The 25,634-nt window shown below is 33.6% G+C and overlaps 1 protein-coding gene across 2 annotated transcripts in view; it reads left to right on the top strand.

The window, feature by feature from the left end:
• Positions 1–426: 426 nt before the first annotated feature.
• LOC132705127 (protein Wnt-1-like) overlaps positions 427–25,634 on the top strand; it is a 94,301-nt gene continuing 69,093 nt past the window's right edge. For both annotated transcript variants that reach the window (XM_060675563.1, XM_060675569.1), the window contains exon 1: positions 427–628. In XM_060675563.1, coding sequence (XP_060531546.1) covers positions 543–628 — 86 coding nt within the window. In that variant the 5' untranslated portion in view covers positions 427–542. The remainder of the gene's footprint in view (positions 629–25,634) is intronic.

Here is a 25,634-nt window from a genome sequence, read left to right on the forward strand (position 1 = left end):
ATTTTAATTTACAATAACAATACGCAAAAATAGCTCATTAATTATTTTAAACATCCAAATATAAACTCAAAGTATAGAAAAACAGCCTAACAATATTTGGGAGCGTTTTTGTATATTTATAAACTTTCTTACTGAGCGCCTTGTTGTATATACCCAGCTGATACCAAAAAATTCAACCAAAGGATTTTGGTTCTGTCACTATTTACCCGACAGATATGTGAATTGATCACGTGCTTTTCAAAACTTTTGTGCATTAACTCTAACTAACTTACTTGGATTAGAATAACGGCGTCACGACGCTGCAACACGTGGTTTTCGGGCGGCGCTTAGCCTCACCACACTGCCAAAAGGCGGGGTTTGGGACCGCCCCCGCTTTTTGTGTCCCCCCTCGAACGTTCCAACTTCAGTCTTAAACGGTCCGCGGAAGTAGCAACGTTGAGACAAGGTGTGACCTAGTATTTACGGTGATTTTCTATTGAAACCATAACTATCGTCTGTCGACACCAAGTCCGAAGAGTTTGGTGGCCATAGCGACGGCGCCAATGAAGAGCCGCGACGTTCAGGTCGCGGCTAAAGCCGCTTTAATGCTTTGGATGATGATTTGGAAGGTCGCTGAAGCCGACTGGTGGTAAGTTAAGAAAAATACACAGCTGAACGGTACAGACTTTCCGAAGAACATTTTAATGCGCAAAGTATTATAATCTACAGGTTGCGTTGTCGCTAATTGAAATCGTTTTGTTTCTACATATACAAAAACTGTTGGTGAGTTTATCGATACGTTTTTATCTGACGGCGACGGAAAGTAAAATTTTTTTAGTTGCAAAAGCATATAGAGGCACAATATATTTACTTAAATGTCTTATTTTACTTGTACAATGTGATTCGCGTTGGGTGTCCTTTTTAAAAGTTTCGCTAGGAAATTTCTCGTATAACCTCGTAGAATTTTTTAAAAAGATGAACATTATTGGGATACTCTGTTTGATGTATAGCCTCTCTTTCGAATATTAATATTAAGCCTTATTTACACTTAGTGATTTTCTAAAAAAAAGATAAAACGTAACTTTTGTTTTCATTAGCTTCGGGTATAGATCTGTTTTTTAGTTCACTACTGCCATATGTAGTTACTAGATACATATATGGATATTCATGTGTCTATATTGCATGTTTCTTTTGTGTACACCAATGGAGTTCCCGAGGTTTGTCAGAATTCAAAATCAGAACACCGCTTGTACCGGGTATCCTGAATCAAATGAAGACAAAGGAGAACATTATCAATGAAGAAATATCTTACATATGTCCGAATCTATGGTTTTTTCCAATTTTCGCTAATTCTTTAATTTTTTATGTTTTACTCTTTCTAACAACAATGAATGATTTTGAGTATTTCGATCATACACGCTTCCGTCTTGTCGTCATCACTCACATACTTCTTCCGCAAACTGGTTTGTTTACGTGTGATGCAGCTTATAAAAATTTCACATAAAATACTTGACTTGTAATTTGTATTTTTTGTACTGCGAATTTTAAACGCAGTAAGGTACATATTGTCTGGTGTGATACAAAATCCAATTATATATCGATCGGCCTTGTTTGTGCCATACAAAAACGTACAAACAGGGTGTTCAAAATTTGATCAGAAATTACGTTATTTTCAATTTTTTGCCTTTTTTGGTCTACCTTATTTTTGTATTTCTTCATTCATTATATATAACCACATGTTTGTTCAAACAATTCACAAACTATAGTATTATTTTGATAATAAACCTGTACCACTGGATTTAACAAAATTCAATAATCCGCAAATCTCTATTTTATACAGGCCTAGTTCTTTGTAGTGGAAAATCTAAGAGCTACAAATAGGGTGATTCGGATGACCAGTTCCGGAGTTCCTTAACCCTTTTGAAGTAAATAAAGCCAATAGTATGCCAAACTTGTTCAAAATCAATGTTAAGTAGAAAGAACTTTTGGGTTTCATTGAATTTTCATAGTAAACACGAAAAAACAAGAAAACCTTTAAAACAATTAAGAATAGTCAAAGGCATAATAAGTCAAATGTATAATTAAATTGTGCATTACACCTAATAATAACATACGCTATCTTTGAAAAACGGAGTTTTGCTTCTTGGAAAATGATGTAATTAGTTGGTAAAATTTGGACAGCCTGTAAGCAATAAATCAATTTTCAAAAGAAAATTTTAGTGTTTCGTTTTAAAAAAAAAGTCTTTAGTTAATCAAAATATCTAAGAAACTATTGCGACTAAGTATAGGGAAACCCTTCATGTTCCTTTGAAACTACCATGAAATTTTCTCAGAAATCCAAAAATTAAATAATATTCAGGGTGTTCCATTTAAAATAAGAAAGTTAGGTGCTGTGAGATAGATATAAGATGTCCTATATAAAAAACATCTTTTGTATTTAACACGACAAACTGTTTGTCAACATTGACCTACCTAGTTTCTCCAATGTTTGTTCGGTGTTTGCCGTTGGCCAAAATAAGTGACGAAAAAGATGATGTACTGGCGTGTACGTATTTAACAAAAATTAAATTATGACGAAGAGGCCGTAAAAATCGAAAGTCATACATTCGCTAACAGAGAACACATATTCGACATGTTCAATAACTTCTCTCGAATGGATGCAACTACAATACAATTGATACTATAATCTTGGACGTATGCGATGCGCTAATAGAAGTTTTGAAGGATCAGATCCAGATAAAAAAAAATCAAAGTTATCGCCCTGTTGGTTTTGAAATGCAAGTAGAGTGTCACTACGGCTCCACAGAACGTAGAACGCTTTGTGATGGATGTAGCGACGGAAATGATGATAGGTACGATGAGGAACTTATACTAGATATACTGGTGGCAAATAAGTTGACCTTTGTTTCAATTGTTGTTGTGATTGGTAGAGAGCAATTCCATACCAGCATCCAGGAGAAGGAAATTGATTTTATTATTTACGTTTATTACATGTTCTTAACTCATTTGCTACGTGTTCGCCATATACGGAAAAGCTGTCCCTTTTTAATTTGATTCCTGTTAGTGCTTTTAAGCTTCGTTTATTTGAGGATCAGAGAGAGTGGAGCGCTTCTCCGACGTCTTCTTTTCTGGTGATATCAAGTGCCGGTGACACGAAATGGCTCTGATTCGTAAAGTTGAGAATCAGCAGAGATTTCTTGTCTTGGTTTTATATGAGTGTTGGACGAATCCTCATTAGAAACAATTCCTATATCTCAAATAAAAGATATAAATAAAAATACCCTGTATAAAGACATGAAACTGTTAATTATATTTATTAGACGGGTGTCAAAGCAAAAGACCATATTGGAGGAAATGGCACTTTGCTCCAGAGTAGTGTATCTGATTTTTTCTACGACGGATACTAACAGGAACAAAAATATTTTTTCCGTTACCCGCTGCACCCGAGGAGTGGATTCCAGTTGCCCTTAATTATGGAATTTTGATGGAAAATATGTCGCACTACAAGCCCCTTTTAAAAGTGGAAGTGAATATTATAATTACAAGGGCGCTTTCAGTATTGCTTCAGTATTGATTTTTATATGCGAATGTGGGATCCTGCAAATCCTGCAAAACTACTTCCAAGACAACAATACAGAACAATACTTTTTCTGTTTGTGTGTGACGATCCGTTTCCTCCACAGGAGAATTTAATGAAACCATTTCCAATAAGCCTTAGGAAAATTTTTAAATGTAAAGAGAATTGAGAGAAAAGCAAACAGAGATCCGTGAACAATTTGCGTATTATTTTTCAACCAGCAGAGGCAAAACAAAATGGAATGAAAAATAATATTGTTTGTGCTAATGTTTATATATATATATATATATATATATATATATATATATATATATATATATATATATATATATATATATATATATATATATATATATATATATATATATATATATATATATATATATATACTGACTACCAAACTCTGGGGTTTTCCGAATATATGGAATCCAGAAACTGAAACTTCAAGGAACAAGTCAATTGTACGCCTCTCATTGATTTGGACATAAATATTTAATGTTTTTAAAAGACAAGAATAAGTCGAAACATACGAGAGATAATGAAGTCGAGGTAAGTAAGCATTATGTTTTTTTGCCTCTTTACACAGTATTTTATATATATATATATATATATATATATATATATATATATATATATATATATATATATATATATATATATATATATATATATATATATATATATATATATATATATATATATATAATGATGACACAATATTCCGGGATATCATCCGTTCGCTTGTTGAACTCCGACTGGAATCCTGCATCCCACTGGACTGCCCAGTGTTCGAAATGTTTTCGGAGCGCGAGCATTGAAGATGCCAAGTGAGATTTGGGCGAAACGTCTGCAGGATTCCAGTCGGTCCAGTGAATCAATACGTGAGAATATATATATATATATATATATATATATATATATATATATATATATATATATATATATATATATATATATATATATATATATATATATATATATATATATATATATATATATATATATATATATATATATATATATATATATATATATATATATATATATATTGTACGAAAATCTGAGTGGACTGTATTTGGGCTGGTTGCTATTTTTTGATTTTCCCTTTAATAAAGTTTCGAAAGCGACGGTATAATGACGACTCCGAAAGGGTGCTTGAAGGGGGTTGCTGGTTCTCTGCACCCGCGGGTTTTACACGTACCGGCACTTTTTTAATTGCTTTACACTTGGAATTGTCCGTGATGCGTTCGGTTCGACGGTTGATCAGAGAAAGAGTCCGTTTGTATCGTTAAAGTTTTGACCTTTGTCTTCGGCAGCAAGGAAAAAGAGTCGTCATTTTTTTGAGCGCGAAAAAACCGTGAAATGTTATGTATAGTAATTTTAAAAAAGAGCATAACCCATAATTCCCTTATCGGGACGATACATACCGCCCACCAAAATGGTACATTTTAGCACCACGTTTGAAATTAATATATACACTAAGAACTAAATTAACGTAATTAAAAAAAAAGAAAAAAGAAGAGACGAGAAAAAGGGTTTAACACTGCAGCAAAAGACAAACCTTTGACACAGGTCTTTTTATGGCACCTGTTGCGGTTTTAATGATTATAACCCTAACCACGCCATCGCGACCGGGGTGTGTTTGGATTATACATCCTAGCTTCCACTTAAGTGGGGGTAAAAGTTCTTCTTTAACCAGGAAAAGAGTATTGCTTTGGATTGGAACCGCCGGATCGTACCACTTACTTCTTTGCATTAAAGTATGTAAGTACTCCGTATGCCAGCGCCGCCAGAAATCTTGGTGCAAGCGCTTCATTAACTGCCACCGAGAAAGTGTATTTAATTTAATATCCGACAGATTAGGTTCAGGAAACGCGTTTAAAGGTTTGAGATTAAGAAAATGTCCGGGGGTTAACACATTGAGATCGTTAGGATCAAGCTTATTGGGCATAATGGGCGCGAATTAAGAACACTTTCTATGGACACAAGCACTGTATAGAATTCTTCATATGTGAGAATTTGGTCCCCCACTAGTCGCACCAGGTGACCCTTGACAGATTTAATACCTGCCTCGAAAATACCACCGAAATTAGGAGCAGCTGGAGGGTTAAAATGCCACTTAATGTTTTCTTGGCTGCAAATCGATTTCCAAGTGTCTGAAATTTGTTTCGACGCGCCGACGAAGTTAGTTCCGCAGTCCGTGTAGATATCCGTACACCGACCGCGACGTGATAAAAATCGGCGGAGGGCGCCGAGAAATGCATCAGTAGAAACTTCTGTGGCTAACTCCAGATGGATAGCTTTGGTAGCCATGCAGACAAAAAGCCAAATGTAAGATTTTAGAGTTTTGACGCCTCGAGTCTTCCCCAGGGTGATACGAAAAGGGCCTCCGAAGTCGATACCTACCTTGGAAAAAGGTTTGATCTGATTTAACCTAGTTGTCGGTAAATCTCCCAATAAAGGGTTGAGAGAGGTTTGGCGCGAAAGCATCGGTACCAGGAGGATAACACTTTTCCTATGGTGCGTTTTGGAAATGTTATCAAATAATTCTGAGTTAGCAGATACTGCGTAGTTTGCAATCCGGGGTGTAAATATTTATTATGGGTGTATAGAATTAGTAGGGTAGTGAGTCTATGTGAACCCTTTAAAAGAGTGGGATGTTTTTGTTCAAACCCTAGCGAGGAGTATGTTAACTATCTAATATGTAATGTAATGCAATAAGTCAGCTAATAACACAGCAGCGCAAAGTTCCAGGCGCGGTATAGAGATTTTCTTCAAAGGGGCTATTCTAGATTTTGAACGTACAAAGTGCACCTTGACTGTGGAATTTATCGTCTGCGTGCGGAAATATACAACGGCGGCGTAAGCCTTTTCAGATGAATCACAAAAACCATGCATTTAGTATGACGTTATGTTTTCTACGGACATTCGCCGCGGTATCGACAAAGAAGAGAGGTGATGAAGTTCTGTTTTATACTGTGACCGCTTTGTGACGATTTCTTGGGGAGCAGGTTGGTCCCATTCGAGACCCAGACACCAGAGTTTTTGAATAATGAGTTTTATATAGACGGTGATAGGTGTTAAAAAACCGAGGGGGTCGAAGACGCGAGCTAGCTGGGACAATAAATTTCTTTTAGCGCAAGCCTGTTCGAGGAGGTCAATTTTATAAGTGAAACTGTCAATTGCTGGAGACCATTGAAGCCCAAGAATATTTACCATAGTGTCGTTTAGCGAGAGGCTATTTGCGTCTTTTGCGGACGCGTCGAACACCGTACGTAAGGGGGTGGTTGAACTTTCCGGACACTGTGGTGTGGAAGATAATACTGATGGAGATTGGTTGGATCATATGGAGGGGCAAGTGACATATATAGCGTATGGAGTGAAGGGTTGCGGAGCAGCCTACGTTCCAGATTATAAAATCTTCGAATTGCGATTTCGCGGGAATTTTTGAAAGTAGGAAAGGTTGAATCTCGGAAAGGTAAAGAAACTATGTAACGACCAATTTCATCCCGAGTATGCGTGTCGACAAACGAATTTTCGGCCTCTATTTCTTCAGGGGAAAATTTGGACGCACACGAAATGTTATCTAGCTCCCAAAATTTTTTTATCGAAGCATCTAAGGAATAATCGCACGAATCGTGGAGTGAATGAATTGACTTAGCGTAATTGTTACTTACGGGACCAGAGATGATAAAACCAAAGCAAGTGTTTTGGGCCACGGGATCGTTAACTGATTCTATGAATTTTCCATTTTCTAAAATGTGGGCAAAAATGTCTGCTCCTATTAGCATATGTTAAATTTAGGATCTGCGAGATTAAGATGTGAGAATTTGAAAAATAATTCTTCAGAGATTTGAGAGCTAGGCATATCCTCGCATATTTTGGATAAAACACCAAAGTCAAGCGTGAAGAAAGGGTTTTTTGAAGTTTTAGTCCTCATAGTGCAGACAACAGAATTAGACGCGTGTGAAGTCATTTCTCCTAGCCCTTTTATCGGCAATGATAGGGATGAAAGAGTGAGACCCAACTTATTGCGGACTTTATTGGTTATAAAATTTGCCTGACTTGCACTATCGAGAAGAACTCTATCCCTTTGGTAACCATCAAACGCGTCTTGAACATCGACTTCAGCCGTAAATAAGAGGACGGTGTGCTTAATAGGAGTCAAATTCGTAAACACTACAGAAGTAGAAGGTTGATTATTGAGGTTCTGTTGTGAGTTCGGGAGAATTTGAAGTTTGTTGAGATTCTGGATTTTTTTCGAAATGCAAAAGAGAGTGGTGAGCTTTCTGAGACTTTTTACATTTCATTCGAGAGGAGCATTGGGTAAAATTATGTTTAATTCCGAGACAGTTAATCTGGTTTCGTTTTAAAGGTACTTGGGAAATTTTGGGGGCCGGTTTTTCCCTTGGCTTGGTTAGCATAGAATACTGCATCTAAAGCGAGACATTGTTTTCTTAGGAATTCTTCGAGAATGGAGAAACTTTTTCAAACGTTCGTGGGAAGCTCTAAGGCATTACCGCATTCACGTTCGAATCGTGTAGCCGTATTGGGATCAAGACGATCAAATAATTGGTAAAACAATATAAAGTCCCATTGTTATACAGGGTATCCTAAGTTTTGCAAGGCAGCTAGATGTTCCGAAAAGCAATCGATAAGAGATCTGAAGCTGTCTACATCGTTTTCGTTGGTTAGTCTTTTTGACTTTTCTATTGCCCGCCAATGCCTTATTGAGATGAGCCGCGTGTTGTTATATCTTCGAACTAACGATTCGTACGCGATGGGGTAGTTAGCGTCGGTCAAAGGTGTACATTTGACGAGAGCAAGCGGAGGACCTTGAAAGCAACTAATTAAGTAGGAAAATTTTTGCTGAATTAGTCAACTGATTACTAGTGTAAATCATGGAGTTAAATAGGTCAATAAATGTTTTCCAGTTATTGAAGTTTCCTTCGAACTTCATGACTGCATGACTAGGAGACGGATCAGGTTTAATTTGACGAGTATTACACTGCGTATTATCGAATAATTCAGAATAAATTGCTTGAATTTCATAATAGTCGTCATCGAACCTTTTCCGTTGGCTCGTTGGCGTTGTGCTCGTCTAGTCTCCCGTCTTCAACATTGGCCAAAATCGTTGTAATAGAGGACTGTTGTCGTTCGAAATCCTCAAGAGAGAGAGAGAGAGAGAGCGTAAAAAAAATACATTTAAAAATGATGATGCCATAGCAAGTTTCAATAAATAAAAAAAGCTAAAATGGACCGCGTGAATGCTAATTGGATATCATAGGTGTCGTCGCAAAACAAGTACGGGAGATAAAAAAGACATGACACATCTGATTTGTGTTAAACAATAATTTTAAGTTTCCGTTAACACATTTTGTGGATCATTTTGAATGTTTTCACACTAGACAACATCCAGATTGAAAGAGTGTAAAGCCAGTTTTAAATGCTAAAACATTAATAAAAATGATTTCGATTTACCTAGGTCAAAAGTGAGCAAAGCCTCTGAACTGGTGTTGAAAGGGTTTCGTCAGTCAAGCAAACGCCGTATTATAATTTAAATTAGTTTATAATTGTCTGTTGGTAACATCACAAATAATCCAATCAAATAAATTTAAAATGCTCTTAATAGTTTATGGGTTTTATAGCGGAATAATGATTAAACTTTATTACCAAAACATAAAGAGTTCAACAACCTCGCGTTTTAGCGGTTCGTTCATTCATAATAGCATTTAAAATTATTTCTGCAACCTACGAATAATGCTTATGACCGGAATCGTGCCATTTTTCACCTGGACATTCATATTTACATCTGATTGGGGCACCATTGTCATTTGGTTAGTAATGTAAAATGTCGAAATTCATTCTGAATGACGATAAAAAATAAATAAATAAAATTCCCGTCCAAAATCCTTACATCCACAAAGTTTTTTTTTATGAAATAATAATCGCCTGTTGACCCAGGTACATATGCTTTACAAGGACCGTTTAATTTTATAGTAGCAAAGACAGTCACTTTTATTCCAACAATTAAAAACCATACTGACATGAATCAATTTGTTCGATTTCTTTTGTTTTTCTTTGCTTATACGAAGTCCTATCTGCACAATTGTAAAATCCAATGAAAAGAGGATAGAAATTAACATAGTGTTTACTCTCTAAATCGGAGACAAGCTCTATGCGTTTGTTAAATATAACACAACGTAAAAATTTCCTATTCTGTTATCAACAAATGATAACGATGCCCCCGATTTCTGTAGTAAAAATTAATTAACCGAGGTGGGATGGAACGCGCTGTTCTGCTCATCTCCTTCCTTACGATTTTTTACGGAAACTATTAAATTTTATGTAGATCATTGTAGTTTGTAGTTTAGTTTTAGTCTCTAATTGCTCATTACTCATAATTTTGTCTTCATTTTCGTTGTTAATCCTTATATTAATTTTGTATTTACCAGGTAGAGAATAAACCCTTTTATTATCTTATTTGATTTCTACATCGGAATGACCCAATGGTACATGTAAGAGTTGCCAAAATTAACAAAATTAAAATTGCCTTTAAATTAAATTTAATTCATTCAGTCCAGTTGATCAGTATTCGAGGCGCACGTATCGGGAAAACATCTCGCATGTCTTTGAACTTATAAACATCGGGGGTAAAATATTCTGAAAGGAAAGTTCAGTATAGATGGTGTGGGGAAAACGGCGGTGATTACAACTTTCCGTTTACGATCCTGGCCACACACATTTGCTAGTGGTATTCATGTATCGAAATAAACACGTTAAGGCGTAATAGTAAAAACATTATTCATTTTTACGACGGGAGCTGCTTTTCACGTCAAGTCTTTAAATTTAATAAGTCTAGGTAATTTTTCCCAACAGTTCCTCTTTTTACGAACAACATATTCGAATCACTAATCTGTTGAATTTCTACTACTACTTACAAACTAATTTAGTGTTGGGGGCGATCAGATGTTTTCGGCAGATTTTAACTAGTATGTTGATATTTGTCGTTCATTCTGATGGTCGCGTCGCACGTCACGTAAATGTATGATTATATTGATAATGTTTTGCCAAAATGTATCCAAAAATTAATGACTGTAGAAAAAGTATAGTATACAGGACGTTGACGTTGAATCATTTCTTCATTAAACACTCGCTACGCTCGTGCTAAACCTACTTACTCCTCTAAAGTGACGTTTATCAAACTTGTTGCATAATGTAATATTTTCTACTCCCTACTTTAAAATAGTCAATTATGCACTGTCCAGGCATTCGCAAAGTGTCACTCTAAAATGTCAGCATTATTCAACAATGTCGCGAGCCACTTTCTGGTACTTCAGTGACGGCTTAGGAACGATCGAAAGTTTTCAGTAAATTCGATGCTGATTTGATTTGATGCTATTTTGACGATTGCCATTTCTGACGGTTCTGCATTTGCTCCTGACTGTTGCAATATCAAACAAGCACTGTTTCCGTAGCATTTGCTAAATACTAGTGGACAAGGAAATGAAAGAGTGGAAAATAAATCTATTCATACACGTTTCGCACAAGTATCCCAAGTTTAGAGATTTACCCAGATGTATTTAACGCGTTATTACACGCGACATGCGCAAGAATGCATCTTTCACGTTTATTTTAGACAGGTAGACAAGAGAAAAAGAGAGATTTTGTTTTGTGTTCTGGTGCCACTAAATAAGGCCCTTCATTAAAAGATGCCGCTATTTTATATAGTGGCCCACACAATATCATATGTTGTTTATCATGATATGTTTTTTTTAAGAAACTTCCACAGACTACTATAGTATTATTTACAAATTTTAAAAATTTTGTGGTTCTTGGCTTCAGTCAAATTCAAAAACGCCACCGAAGATTTGTTAAATAAAATGGAACTTGAATCTATACTCAATTATTTTCCTAGCAATTTGTAAGGGTATCGTGACTACTTTGGTACGTATTTCTATTATTTATACATTCATTTTATTAAGACCCTTTGGTGAGATGGATTTAAAAAATGTAATAAACTTTGTATGGAGTAAAAGATGTGACATATCCCAAGAGGTTTCAACAAAAATTGCATTGACCTGAAGCCGATATATACAAACCACTGTGAACAGCGAAATAGCTATTTTCCCAATATTTTGACGTATTGTATATAACGAAGCGATAATAGCTAATTGCGTTATATTGTTGGATCTATTATTATTACTGTCGAATTTAGATAATGAGATTTTAATTTATTGCACACCCGGTTAATATGTCAAAATATACGCTCAAATGTTGAACCATTTGATTTGTATGCACACTATATTTGGTGCCACCGTATAAAAGTAGTTTTCGGTCGGCAACCTATAAGGGCACAAAAAGGCCGCCCAGATACAGAAGAATGCTAACAGGTATTTTCAACGCGGTTAGAGTAATAACAATAAAGAATATTGAGGTTTTTAAGATCTGGACACTTTGTCGGATTAGCTGCGAGGTTTTTATGTTTTCAGAGATGAAATTAACAGGTCTCCAAAGTACTATAATGATAACGGACCTGTGAGAAAATGCCGCCGCGCCACTTTGAAACGCGTGTTTTGGGTTGGTACGTTTAGGTTCCCTGATATACAAGGCAGGTTATTTTTTCATCACAGACAATATTTCGTTCGTTCAAAAACGGAACATTTCTGTTGAAAATTGTTATATCGCTCTTAAGGTTTCCTAAGAAGTGAACGGATCCAAGAATAGCTCAAGACCATAGCGTAAAAGTGCGCTAATGAGACATGTTAACAGCTAATGGCGCTCATACTCGAAGAAATGTTTTGCTTCGTACGCATCGTCGCACCCGCAAAGGCACAAATTTTAATTAAATACGCTTACTTAAATAGTTTGGTACGATTGGAATTTTACAATTGGGGATTTGGTTTATCTCGCATTCTGATTGTTTGAAATTCAGGAGTTTCTGTGATTTTTTTTCTTTACTTTTCTTTTACAGAACAATCTAAGATTACTTATAGAGAATGTCCGACTGCATATATGTATGTAGTTTTATCAACAATTTTTCTTATATAACAATTTTGATTTTCAATTTTTAGTAAAATTTTGTTGTCCATCGAAAAACTTTTTAATTGTAAAAACATTTCCTAAATTGGAGACCTTTTGGTGCAACTGTAAGAAGAAACTCTGTACGCGATATGGAAGGAATTAGTATAGTATTTTTTAATCAACTACTCAAGGACTTTAATGATATAATGATGGAAAAACATAGAAAGAAGAAACGAACATAGAATATATAAATTTTATTAGGAATGCAAATAAAGTTTTTAAAGTTTTCATCTAAGGGTTTCTTAAATTAGCTAATATATACTACTATATACGGCTTATTGATTAAATTAAATTAGCATATTTTTTATACCTAAATGCGTTTCAGAATTACGTAGGTACAAAAATCGATAATTAAGGTTCCTAAAATAATTCTGAACCTCTCGAAAGGTTATTTACAATACAAGCCTCTAAATTCTGTTGGTTTTTTATTACCACGAAATAAAAAGAAATAAAAATAATATTTTTAATTTGGGATCATAACTGCAAAGAAGTTCATACGATTTTGTTATACATATTATTAATTATATCTTGCGCTAACGCTTTGTTAAAAGCATCTCTTTGGAGGCGAGGCTGATACAAATCTGCTATCGTCAGATTATTAGGCGTATACAGATTCACGGCTGACCGGATTACATGTGTCGATTATTTCGGTTCCTTGACTTGTCGGTACCGATTACAAACCCGAACCCAAATGGATCCTTCTTATTTTTATTATAGCGGACCGGTACCTACTTTAGAGCGCCGTTCGTGTCGTTCGTAGGGTTCTTTGGGTTTCTGAACCAGGCGAGGAGGTTTTTGCCTCCACTTGAAGATTTTCGTTTTTGTTTTTTAGGTATATATTTCAAAATTATTGATTTACACTTTCCGAATAAATTTACACACTAAACATTAAATTTAATTTTAATTCAGATCGAGACTATCCCATTGATAAAAAAACTCTAAATCGGAATATTGGTTTTTGCAACCATTTAATTCAAACCTCGACTACTGCCGTTAATATCTCGGGGCTTTGAAATTCGACTCTCAATACTGGGATCTCTCCAGTTAGGGCCAAGTTGAGTGCATTCATTCAATTTTTGGGATTTTCCCGGTTAAATTTTTTTGTGTCAATTGACCGAAATAATTATAATTAAATTTTGCAAAAAGGATGGCTATAGAATAATTCTGAAACGAGTTATTTTGGTCTCCGTGTAACAAACCGGCAACAGTTTATCTTATGTAAAAGTTAATCTAAGAACGAAGATAAAAGTTGCTCATCAATCAGTCATAACAATAACCAGACATTAAGAAATCCTCCCTCATAAGCACGCACTATCCATTCATCGGTACCACCGTATCCAATTGGCCAATAAACTATGTGATTTATTGCCTCTGTCATTCTTTTTAAGCGATTATTACCCAGAATAGAAGATTATTGTTATTCATTGGCATACTCCCTGGAATTTTATGCCCGTAACTAATTTAGATTTCCATGATATTCCTATTTTTCATATAAGTTTTTTTTAAATAGCTATACTATATATTATTTATATGCTATCGACACATTCTTCTGTTAAAATATTACGTTTCTTTGGAGGTTAATAATGAAAACAATATGTATCTCAAGAAGACTGTGTAATTGTTAATATATTTTCTCTATCCTCTCCTCGAAAATACCCTATTATGCATGGATCAAACATGTGGAAAGCGTCACTTCAAGACGTCAGCTTCGTTACCCATTGTCGCGTACCACTTCGGACATATCCGATACTTTAGTCATCGGTACCTTACGTTTGCCAATTCTGACGGTTACGTCACACTTCACTTCATTAAACTTGTTGCATAGTATTTTTAAAGTGATAAATCGAAAAAAATAATAATAGTATGCCACTTAAGTTGGGACATATCCTTCCAGAGAACATAGTTTTGTATGAATAATGCAACATTGACAATTTCTCTAATCGTAATCTTTTTGACTGATCTAAGATCAATCAAATATCTACAGAATATATATAGAATATATAGTATCTTAATTTTTATCTTTTAGTTTGGACACCTATCTCTCATATTTGTATTATGAAATACAAAAAAAATGTCCTGACTCATTGTACAATTTGTTTACAAAAATGTGCAAATGTAGTATCATATAAATAAATAAAAGAGTTTCCATATTTAGTTTTTTATGTCGGGAACGGAGTTTTACATTTTAATGAATTTATATTTTAGTCCATAATATAACTTTTTGTTTATTTCAAAAGAGAAGCAATTTCAAAAATTCACCGAAATAAACGATTCATACAAAAAAACAAAATAAAACTTCTTTTTATAGAAATACCATAGGTAGTGAGACTTCAGTAGCATCAAAACATTTTTGAAGAAATACTTTTAAATTGCGAAAATAAAAAAAATGAAATACACCTATTCACTTGCGCAATGTGTCGGTTCGAAGTACCCATAGTGAACTTTTTCCTTGCAAACAAAAAAACCATTGTAACCAAACTTTGAACAAATTTATGTACTTTATGTCTTTTCATTGATTCGAAAGAACTAGCTAACAACAACGAAACTGCGTTTATTACTCGACATATTTAATTATTTAAAAAAAACATTAATGTAAATAAATATTAAAACAATATGAGCTTAACAAAAATATCTTTTAAAAACAGTCTCGTACATTCTTCCTTCCTATTACTGTTTTTCCAACTGCAACCCTCTATTTACAGCTGTTCACGAGGGCGGTTCTCTTATTAATAACCCTCCCCAGGGGCATCGAGCCTAATCTTAAATTTTCGTTCATTACAAGCACGGCGGTCCCGACTTAGTTCGCTGATTAAACTCTTTTGTGGATACGATATCCGCGCTATTGACACCGGTTTGCTCTTACTATAATCTCTAGTGCTACAGCTAATTTAAAAATATCTGACGAATCGTTAACCAGAACAAATTAACTAACTAAAATTGAATATACAAAAATTATTCATTTTTAAGCTTTTTAATTTTTTTTCACCGCAAGACAAGGCCGGATAAGATATTCCGTAGGGGGTGATCTGGTTTGTAATTTCCGTTCATAAAATATATTTACAATTTTTTTAGACGGTGTCTTTTTTGCCCTGAATCGAATGGTGAAATCTAAATCGAATGTCGCGTTCAGTCACAGTTCGATTTTTTAAAATGGGTTTGCAATATTTTGGGTCGAAAGGAAATTTAGTTAGAACAATTATTAATTGCAATCCCAAATCAAGATTTACAAGACTACTCTATTGCTTGTACTATTATTTCTTAAAGCAGCGAAAGATATTAAACTGTCTTTTTAACATTTTACAACTTAATCAATTAATAAAAAATACCAAAATTCTGATTTATTTGGTATTTCTAAATAATAAGCACAAACGTCATCAATGCATCACTTGGTCTAACATAATTAAACATTTACAGGTTCCTAACAATTAAAAAAAATAAGCTAATAGGATAAGATTACAATAGACAATCCCTAACTATGCTGCTAGATACAGATTGATATGCCTTTACTGCCCGATAATATGGAGTTGTGCACTGGGATACTGAGTTAATATATAAGTCAGAGTTGTTGGTTAAGATACTCAGATTTTTCTTCGTGAACATAACCAGGGACAGAATATATAGACAAGGAACAGTAAGGATGCCAAAGTATCTCAATACGGTTTGCAGGGATGCAGGTTGAGAATGCACATAATAATACTTTTCTGGGTCTTGAAAGCGTTGATTGCACACAAGCAAAAATTTTGATACTCTTTATGAAAATAGTATATAATTATAAATGTTATAGGAAAATTGAGAAATAATGTAAAACAAGGTCTTATTACACTTATCTGCCACTGTATGACAAAGATAAGAATCCACTCATTACTACCCGTCTACATCTAAATTAAATATGTCTCGCAAAACTGACATTATCTGAATTTCTGGGTCCATTTCAGTGTAGATCAAGTCCATTTTCAACTAATTTAAGACTTGTCATATCAAATTTGCTAAAATATTATACTCGTTTCGTGCGGTTTTACTACCGCTTGCCCACTGTCGATTTGCCCCCGTTTTCACTGCACAGTCGAAATAAAAAATTCAATTAACATTAAGAAGAAGTGGTTACCATGATTGAATTTATTCTTAAATAACCAACGAAACCAAAAAGTTCGTTTGACCGGGTGAAACAAACGCCTGACAAGACATTCCACTTAGTCTCGGCTAAACTTGATTTATAAATATTTGTTAATCGGCATGCTGGTCGAAGACAGGCTCAGTCGGCTGTTTCTCACAGTGTTGTCGATTCGAAACTTAAATAGCGAAGTTGAATCTATGTGAAACAACTGTTCATTTTTGCCAGTCCACGCGTAAACGCTCCTGATTTGTTAAAATTTATTTGCCCTTATCAGAATATATATATATATATATATATATATATATATATATATATATATATATATATATATATATATATATATATATATATATATATATATATATATATATATATATATATATATATATATATATGCGGCAGTTTTGTTTGTTGGCGTAACCATTCAACCAGAAGTACGCTTCATCGTTAAACAAAATTCGCTTATGAAAATCGGGAACAACGGCAATCTCGTTTTGGGCCCATTCGACGAATCTACGCTTTACTTGATGATCGTTTGGCTTCAATTCTTGCACGAGTTGGATTTTGTAAGCACGTAAACCAAGATCCTTCCGCAAAATCTTCCATAAAGTGGATGGACACAGATCCAATTCCTGTGCTCGATGGCGTATGGGCTCATTCGGGTCTTCCTCAATGCTCTACAGCAGCAATAGCTTGTTCTGTACGCACCGTACGGCGTCTCTGGGGATGCGAATTAACTGCTCTGCCGGACGATTTTGTCGACGATAAAATGGACGTAGTGCGCGATACGTATTCCGCACTATTGCACTATTAGCAAGCGTTGTTCAGGCGTGAGTCTATTCATGATGAATTGCCAAACCAAAATGAGAATAAATCACTTGACAGCTGTTAAATCGGTCGCCATCTTGAACTGTAATGCCAACATAAAGTTCTATACATCGAAAAAAAAACACCCACTACATATATATATATATATATATATATATATATATATATATATATATATATATATATATATATATATATATATATATATATATATATATATATATATATATATATATATATATATATATATATATATATATATATATATATATATATATATATATATATATATATATATATATATATATATATATATATATATATATATATATATATATATATTTAGGTTACCTTCACCCTTGAAATAAGGTGTCACACTTTGTTACGATATATATATCCGCACTTAAACGCAGTTTAAGTGCGGACACGTACGAGTGACATGTACGCGCAGCCTCTGAAGATGCCAAGCGATATTTTGGCGAAACGTCAGGCAAATGATCCTACTCCAGGGTCAAACAACGAACGGATAAACAACCGGATTACCACCAATACACATAGTTCCATCCGTGAAGGACTAAAACAAAACATATATATATATATATATATATATATATATATATATATATATATATATATATATATATATATATATAGTTTTTTTTTTAGGTTGGCAAGGTCGTATTATGGCGTAAAGAAATCAGTGGGAATTAGAAAAAGCTCTTCATCATTGTATATTTGACTAAACAAAAAAAACTACGCCACAAGTTGGGGTGTTCTCGTGCATTAACATGAAATCCCGTAAGTACCTCGTGATGCCGCATCAGGCATCAAAGATACCTGCGCTACCTTATAAAAAATGGAGGGAGGGCAAAACAGCAAGGCGTTGTCCGAACACATGAATCATCTATGACGAATTTCTAGGTTTTACAAAGCGATTGTGTCCTCCTGGGACGAGAATATTTTAAGCCCTGGCAACAGTTTTATGACATTTGGCTACTAGACACTTTCATTTCTTGTTGTATTGTGGCTAAAGCATAAAAATACTTGGTAATTTGAATATAAGTTCCTTTAGTAATGACCATTAAAAAATGAGCACATGCGCGAGTCATTTCAATTGTGGCGTTCAAAAAGGCCGCTGGCAGTACTGGCCGACCGTTCATGACTCTTTGCATTTTTCCTGTAGTATATTATCGTCGGTAGTTGTTGGAAATTATCCATGCCAAAGTGTAATTTTAACATATCAGAATTTTTTTCGTACCTATGTATATGGGCTATAAACGAAATTTATATTCATGTCGTATTGCCAAAATCATAATGTCGTTTCGGAAATAATAATCTCCTTACTCAGTTTCAGAGTTCAAAGTACTGTGTTCCAAAATGTAAAAATGTTTATAAAATTCCTGAGTCGCTCGTTTATTTCAAACTATACTGTAAATTCTTAAATTTGGTTTGTTACAGGCCATATTTAAGTTAGTAAGGTTAATGCGGTATGGCTGTAACTACTACTTTTGTATTAAATTTGCAACTATAAAAGCACAAAGCGTATTTTGGAACGGACTCAGGTTTTATTTTAAAGGTAGTTTTTGACATAACGTAACATTTTTTTCACGGAAGCTATATTTGGAAAGTCCTGACCACTTTTTTATGTTTCTTTAATGAAAAATGTTAAAAAGTTATTGATTGTCAAAATAATACACGGTCTTTGAGAGTATTATCTTAATCTATCTGAAATAGGGTAGCTCAGGGCGTCAAATTTAAGTGTAACGCTCTAACGCTGATTAGTAGGCATAATAATTATTGTTACTGCATCATTTAACTCATCCTTGATAGTTTTTCCACTTGTGGTCAAAGTAATTTGATTATTATTTATCAACAAAACAAGTTCATTTTCATAACATTTTCAATTGCTTTTTTCTTGATAAAATCAGTTATATTATAATTATCATGTGGGTATCATTTTTAACGCTTAATATTAGAACGACGAGATATAGTCTAATGTTTGCCGGCCTATTTACCAAAACACAATGAAAAAGCTGTAGGTATCTAAGCTATCTAGGCGGTTGTGACATGGATATCCAAGGAAGTTTATGTATGTACTTTTCACTGATAATATTGTTGTTCGTGCTGACTTGACACGACTAACTAACATAACTTAGTGGTATATAGGTTGCACCGCAGGAAGCATGCATACTTCACATGTATACAAATATACTTACCAAAAGTTTACACAAAATTTGAGTAACTCAAGTTCACAAGACGGTTTTTAAATATCGAGGTAAGCGAAACATTTGGCATCATCGCAACTAAGTGAAATGGGTTGGTGGTTAGAAAAGAAAAGAGGCGTTAAAAAAGTATTAGTTATCATGGACAGCCGGTGTTTGCCTTTGTTATTTGCTGCTTGGAAAGGTATTTCAGCTTATTAAGTGAAGTTGCGCTTTAAGAAAAATTATATTTAATGATGAAGACGATATTTTACGGTTTGTTCTTGTGACCAAGTTCTCTTGTACATTCAATTAAGTGCACTGAGTTTTGTGTTTATTTTTATTTCGACTCTTTTCATATTAATCGTCACACCGCCAATAAGTCGTCCAGCATAAAGAATGTAAACTAATTTCTACTGTTGAAACATACTTCAAAAAAAATAACAAATCAGTCAAAAAAAATTATAAATAAAATATATTATAAGTTTATTAATGATAAGAACTGGCAAAATTGGTGTCTAGGAAACGGTAAAACCGAAAATGATCGGAAGTTAAAAGTGATTCAAGCAAATAGTTTTTTCCGGTTGATTTGAAAATAATTTGTATGTATATTTTACTTTTTCCTTCTTATCTACTTTTCCAACGTTTTAAATTTATTTTGTCAAAATAGAAAAGGTGAAATCTTCAAAAATACATTAATAAAAAACACGGAAAAATAAAAGAAACACTAAGCATAAAATAGATTTATTTTAACCTTCTAAAGAGATAATTTTTTTCTCTAATTTAACTTTTACTTCTAACTAGAAATTTTTTTTCGTTTTGTTCGACATTATGTGTCAGTGTATGTCTCCTTTCAAAAATACTCCGTATTCGACGTCATACCATATTTTATTCGTTTTAGCAGTGTTGATTGATTTGACTAACAATTTGGCGTTTTAAGTTTAATGGTGTGTGTCTTGATGCGCATCAATTTGCTGATTTGAGAAATATTAATTATGCTGCATGTGGTGTACAAAGCAATAAAAATATACATTTCAACTAAAGTTTATTCGGGAAAATGGCCACTCCGGCAAAGTAGATTATGTGCTCCTCTTGCCTTTAATTTCGTTGTATGTTTGTGTGTTCTCGACAGAAATAGCAGCAAATATCGAAGTTATATACCCAAAATTTTCGTATATAACTAACCCAATAATGTTTTATCATTGGTATGAAAATATTTAGAATTTGCTGGAGGCCGGCATGTTTTACAATTTTTTCTTAGCATGTGTACACACTACTTTTATCAAAAAAACTCAACGTGAAAGTTTATGGACTTTAGAATTTTTTTTTGGTTTTGATTAGTCGAAGATATTTTTTGAATCCCATTTTGCCATTTTAATGTTTTTTTGAAAAGTCTTCTTCTTTTAAATGATACGGAATACCGGTTCTTGTGAGCCCTAAAGCACTCGCACTTCCAAAATTTAGATGTAATGATTTTTTTATATCCTTGAATTTTAATATATATTAATTTTTCAAGAGACTGCACATCCATCACCTTTCAAACCCCCATCTGCAAAATTTGATCATAAACTGTATGTTCCTTTTTACAAGACATGACGTCACTGTATTACTAAAGTTCTTATCTTTTTAATAAATAAGCTTCACTGCCCACATATCCATGCAAAATCTAAATAAAAAAATTTGGGGTCCTTGAAAACAAGAATAGTTTTTGATAAAATTTTAAATCTAAAAAATGAGTTTCTCAAATTATCACATATCACACCAAAAACTCCCTTAAATATTTAATGGCTTATTCTTTAAAAGACACGGTGTATTTACTGTGTCTTGTTTTTCCGTTAAAAGATTTAATTGCTTAATCAATCCGACGAAATACAATACAATATATTGCAATGAAATTTTTTTATGATAGGTTTGATAATTTTTTGCCAAAATCTTGGTATGTGTAGGAAATCCCTAAATTTAGTTTTTTTTAAATTTATATTAAGTAATTTATCAATATGTCTTCATTTCAGACTGTAATAGTTTTAATATTTGGAAATATGACTTCTGCAATAGAGGCGGGAACTTTAATAAAAAATAATACGAAATTAAGGATACGTATAAATATAGCTAACATAAATTAACGGGACCTTTACTTTTACCGTAAATAGCTTCCTCGTCAATGTGGAAGTATTTTAATTGGAAATTGAAAATGTTTTCCTCCATTTGCTCAACGTTAGATCGTTCTCTGTTCACACTGTTAATTTATGCTCTTTTATACAAAATATAGGAATACAAACGCTTAGTGCGGTTTATTTCAATAATGAAATTATTCATAACATTTCGTCCGGAATTGCAAGTTGATACCAAAGGCCGAGTCAGTTTCTTGGAAAGGTTAATAACAGGCCTATTATATGGATATGCGAAATCTACAATATGCGTTCAGATTGGAGAAAGATTGCTGACCAGCAAACGATTACGACGATTAATAAACTGTAATATAATATTTTTATCAGAAAGATAAACGGAAAAGTTGCCTGGCGGCTCGAGGAAACACTCCAAAGTTAGAAGAGAAAATAGAACATTAATTATTTGTGTTTTTTTACTTTGTGCGAAAATCGATGAACCCCGAATAGCCACATGAAAGTGGACAAAATTAATTAAAGCCCAATACAGGGTGCTTGTTTTTTGTGTCAATACTAAAGTGAGCTCATTTTAAGAAAAACAAACTTCATATGTATGAAATGTCTGAAGTGTATGCGTTGAAGTCTAAGAAAAAATGTTTTACATTATGTAAGAAACTAATCTAGACATCTTGGATCCATTTGCTAAATTAATATTTTACAAATAGTGGCATCACTTAAACATATTATTTTCTATAATACGATCTTAATAGACGTAATCGTATATGCGAACTTTAAAATTAGATACGTTTTTGTCGTATTTAGATAATACATCTTTTCACCAGAAATACCAAAGAATGCGATTGAATTACTATTCAGACTTCGAAAAAGTTTCAATAACAAGAATCGTTTAGTTGGAAATTCCGTACAAAAATGCATTAATTAATTATAAGCCCTTATCGCACACTCTGAATAAAAGGTTTAACCTCCCGTAAATCTTTTATTTCCTTGAGCCAATCGTGCAAGTAAATAAACATTAAACTGCAGTTTCAAGAATAGATTTCAAATTATTATAAGTAGACATTGTATAAAAAACTATCCAGTAACTTTGAGTTATTTTAAAGAGAGAACGGCATTGTAAACATTTAATTCCGTTACGTCTCCCTGCCTCAGCCTACGTCGGCAACGGCCGGAAATATTATGTGCGACATTAGCTTCGCGGTCCCAGTGTGCGAAACTTCTTAGCACAGTTTGGGATTTGATAATAGTTGATAATAATTATACACGACTGACTATGTTAGTTTATATAATTATTAAAGCATGCATTTTCTGGACATCCCCCAGTCAAAGTCAAAGACGTATTTAATAATTCATATTTATTTGAGACATATTTTGTTGTCAGTATCATGTAGAACGTATTCGAACTCATTGAAACTAAAATTCCGCTGTTTACCAAATATTCATTTTAAAAATGTATAAATATTATTTAATGAATATTTGGCAGATTCTAATTAACTCACGGTAACATCCTCTAATATATCAACAATTCATTTTTAGTACCGTTCAGTGTTAAATCAAAATATGACTTCTTCTTCCAAATCAGGTTGAAAATAGCAAAATGCTTTGTTTCAATGTGTGTGAAAATTTTGACATTTAGAATTTCATAAAAAGAAAATACACAAGCAGCATTTTTAGTTGCCTTTACTTTGCGGTGAATTTAGTTCGGATCCTTAAAGTATCATGCTGTTTGATTATAGAATTTAAGATTACTTTTATACCAGCTGCTGGGAACTGTCGTACGACAAAAGCGCTCCTGATTACTTGACTCCTACCTGGATAAGGTGTTGGTACATAGCGGGTGGTTTCCTAAAGGAAAAAAAAAGATCACTTTCCGGCAAAAAATATATAGGGTTACAAATGAGAAGTTTTTGAAAATAGACTACCGAGGTTGACTTGGCCATTTTGGATCAATGTTTCCAGTTGCTTTATCTTTTTTTATATATTTCTGTTGATTGAACTTATAGGTGGAAAGGCGTAAAAAACATTTTTTTCAATGAATTGAGGAAGGCGTTTACGCTGATGGAATCTGGGTCCGGTTTCCACGAAACATATATCTTACATTTAGTATTTAATCGAGACGCGGATAAATCTATTTCTGGTATTTTCACTGTGTAAGTTGCTCTACTCAAATTCTACAATGTTATTTTCTTTTGTATATATGTAAGAATCATGTAAGAATATGTTTTGTTCTTCACAATAGTTCCCGATTTCCTGGGCAATTTTGTTAGGATTTCTATAGCGAATTCCTCTCATCTTGTTGATATACGCAAGAACTGTAGTATTAGCTACACCAATTACAACATTGATGTTATGTGAATTCTTTATAAACAATCTAAGTGCATTCAGCCCTGCGTTTAACTCGAGTGTTTATATGCACTTCTTCTCCTTCTCTCAAAAGTTCCAGTAAAAAATCAGAGAAAAAATATATATTAGTGCGTTCCATTATAGTGAGATCTGGGTAATTGTGATTGCTTACCCATCAGTTTAATTTTTTATGGTTGTCTTTTAGAGCTAAAAACTTTATTCTCTCTAATTGTTTGATATCAGCCCACCCATATTGAACTGCTGCCACCAAAATCCTCATAAGAATAGCTAGTTCTCTAATAGCACTCTAGTAAAAAATTCTTGACTGTTATTTTTTGTCTAGGGCATGGTTAAAAATCCCAGAAATTTACATTAATGTACGGGATGTATTGTGCTTTTTGGATTATTAATTCTGAAGCCTATTGAATATAATATCTTGGTTGCTATCTTAATATGCTCTAAAGCCATAAAGTACTACAACTAAACATACTGTGAAGTCCTAACGTATGGTTTGCTGCGGAGATTCAAAGGGAAGTCAATACATGCGACAGTCATACCAAGATTACATTGCGAATTGCGATGCGAGCGCCAACGATCTACGCCTGAACTAAAATTGACAATGTACGGATAAATGGTCGACCTTGGGACTTCATTAGAAAATTTTGCAGGAACGTTGCTAAGACCTTCAAGGTCATACTGGCAAAGTTTTACATAGGAAATAGGAAACGCTAGTCTGGCTGGCTCCAAGTGGAGGTAGTCCTCTGCTGATAGAACAATTTACAACACACACACACACACACACACACACACACACACACACACAAACACACACACAAACACACACACACAAACACACACACACACACACACACACACACACACACACACACACACACACAGAGATTGTTTTGGTGCAAGGTTCAGAGGAGTGTTTTTGTTAATTTATAATTTTTTTCTTTTATTTATTTTAAATTATTTTTATATATTATAATTTTATATTAATATATCCCTATGTTGTTACTTTCATTGTTGTTTTATTTCAGAAATAAATTCGAAAACAGACACCAACAATCTCAGTGAATTATATTGCAACATTCTGAAATAAAACAACAATGAAAGTAACAACATAGGGATATATTAATATAAAATTATAATATATAAAAATAATTTAAAATAAATAAAAGAAAAAAATTATAAATTAACAAAAACACTCTGTATATCCTCTGAACCTTGCACCAAAACAATCGTGCATCGTACGATGTTTTTACAGTAACGTCGACGCGAGCAAACCTTGCGTATCGGTATTATTATTATTATTATTATTTTAAACTCTTATATATATTTTAACTGTTTCGTTAAATTTGTGTGTATTATGTGTGTGAGTG

This window comes from Cylas formicarius, unplaced genomic scaffold (genome assembly GCF_029955315.1).
Source record: "Cylas formicarius isolate icCylForm1 unplaced genomic scaffold, icCylForm1.1 PGA_scaffold_10__41_contigs__length_53128322, whole genome shotgun sequence".
NCBI classification, from domain to species: Eukaryota; Metazoa; Arthropoda; class Insecta; order Coleoptera; family Brentidae; genus Cylas; species Cylas formicarius.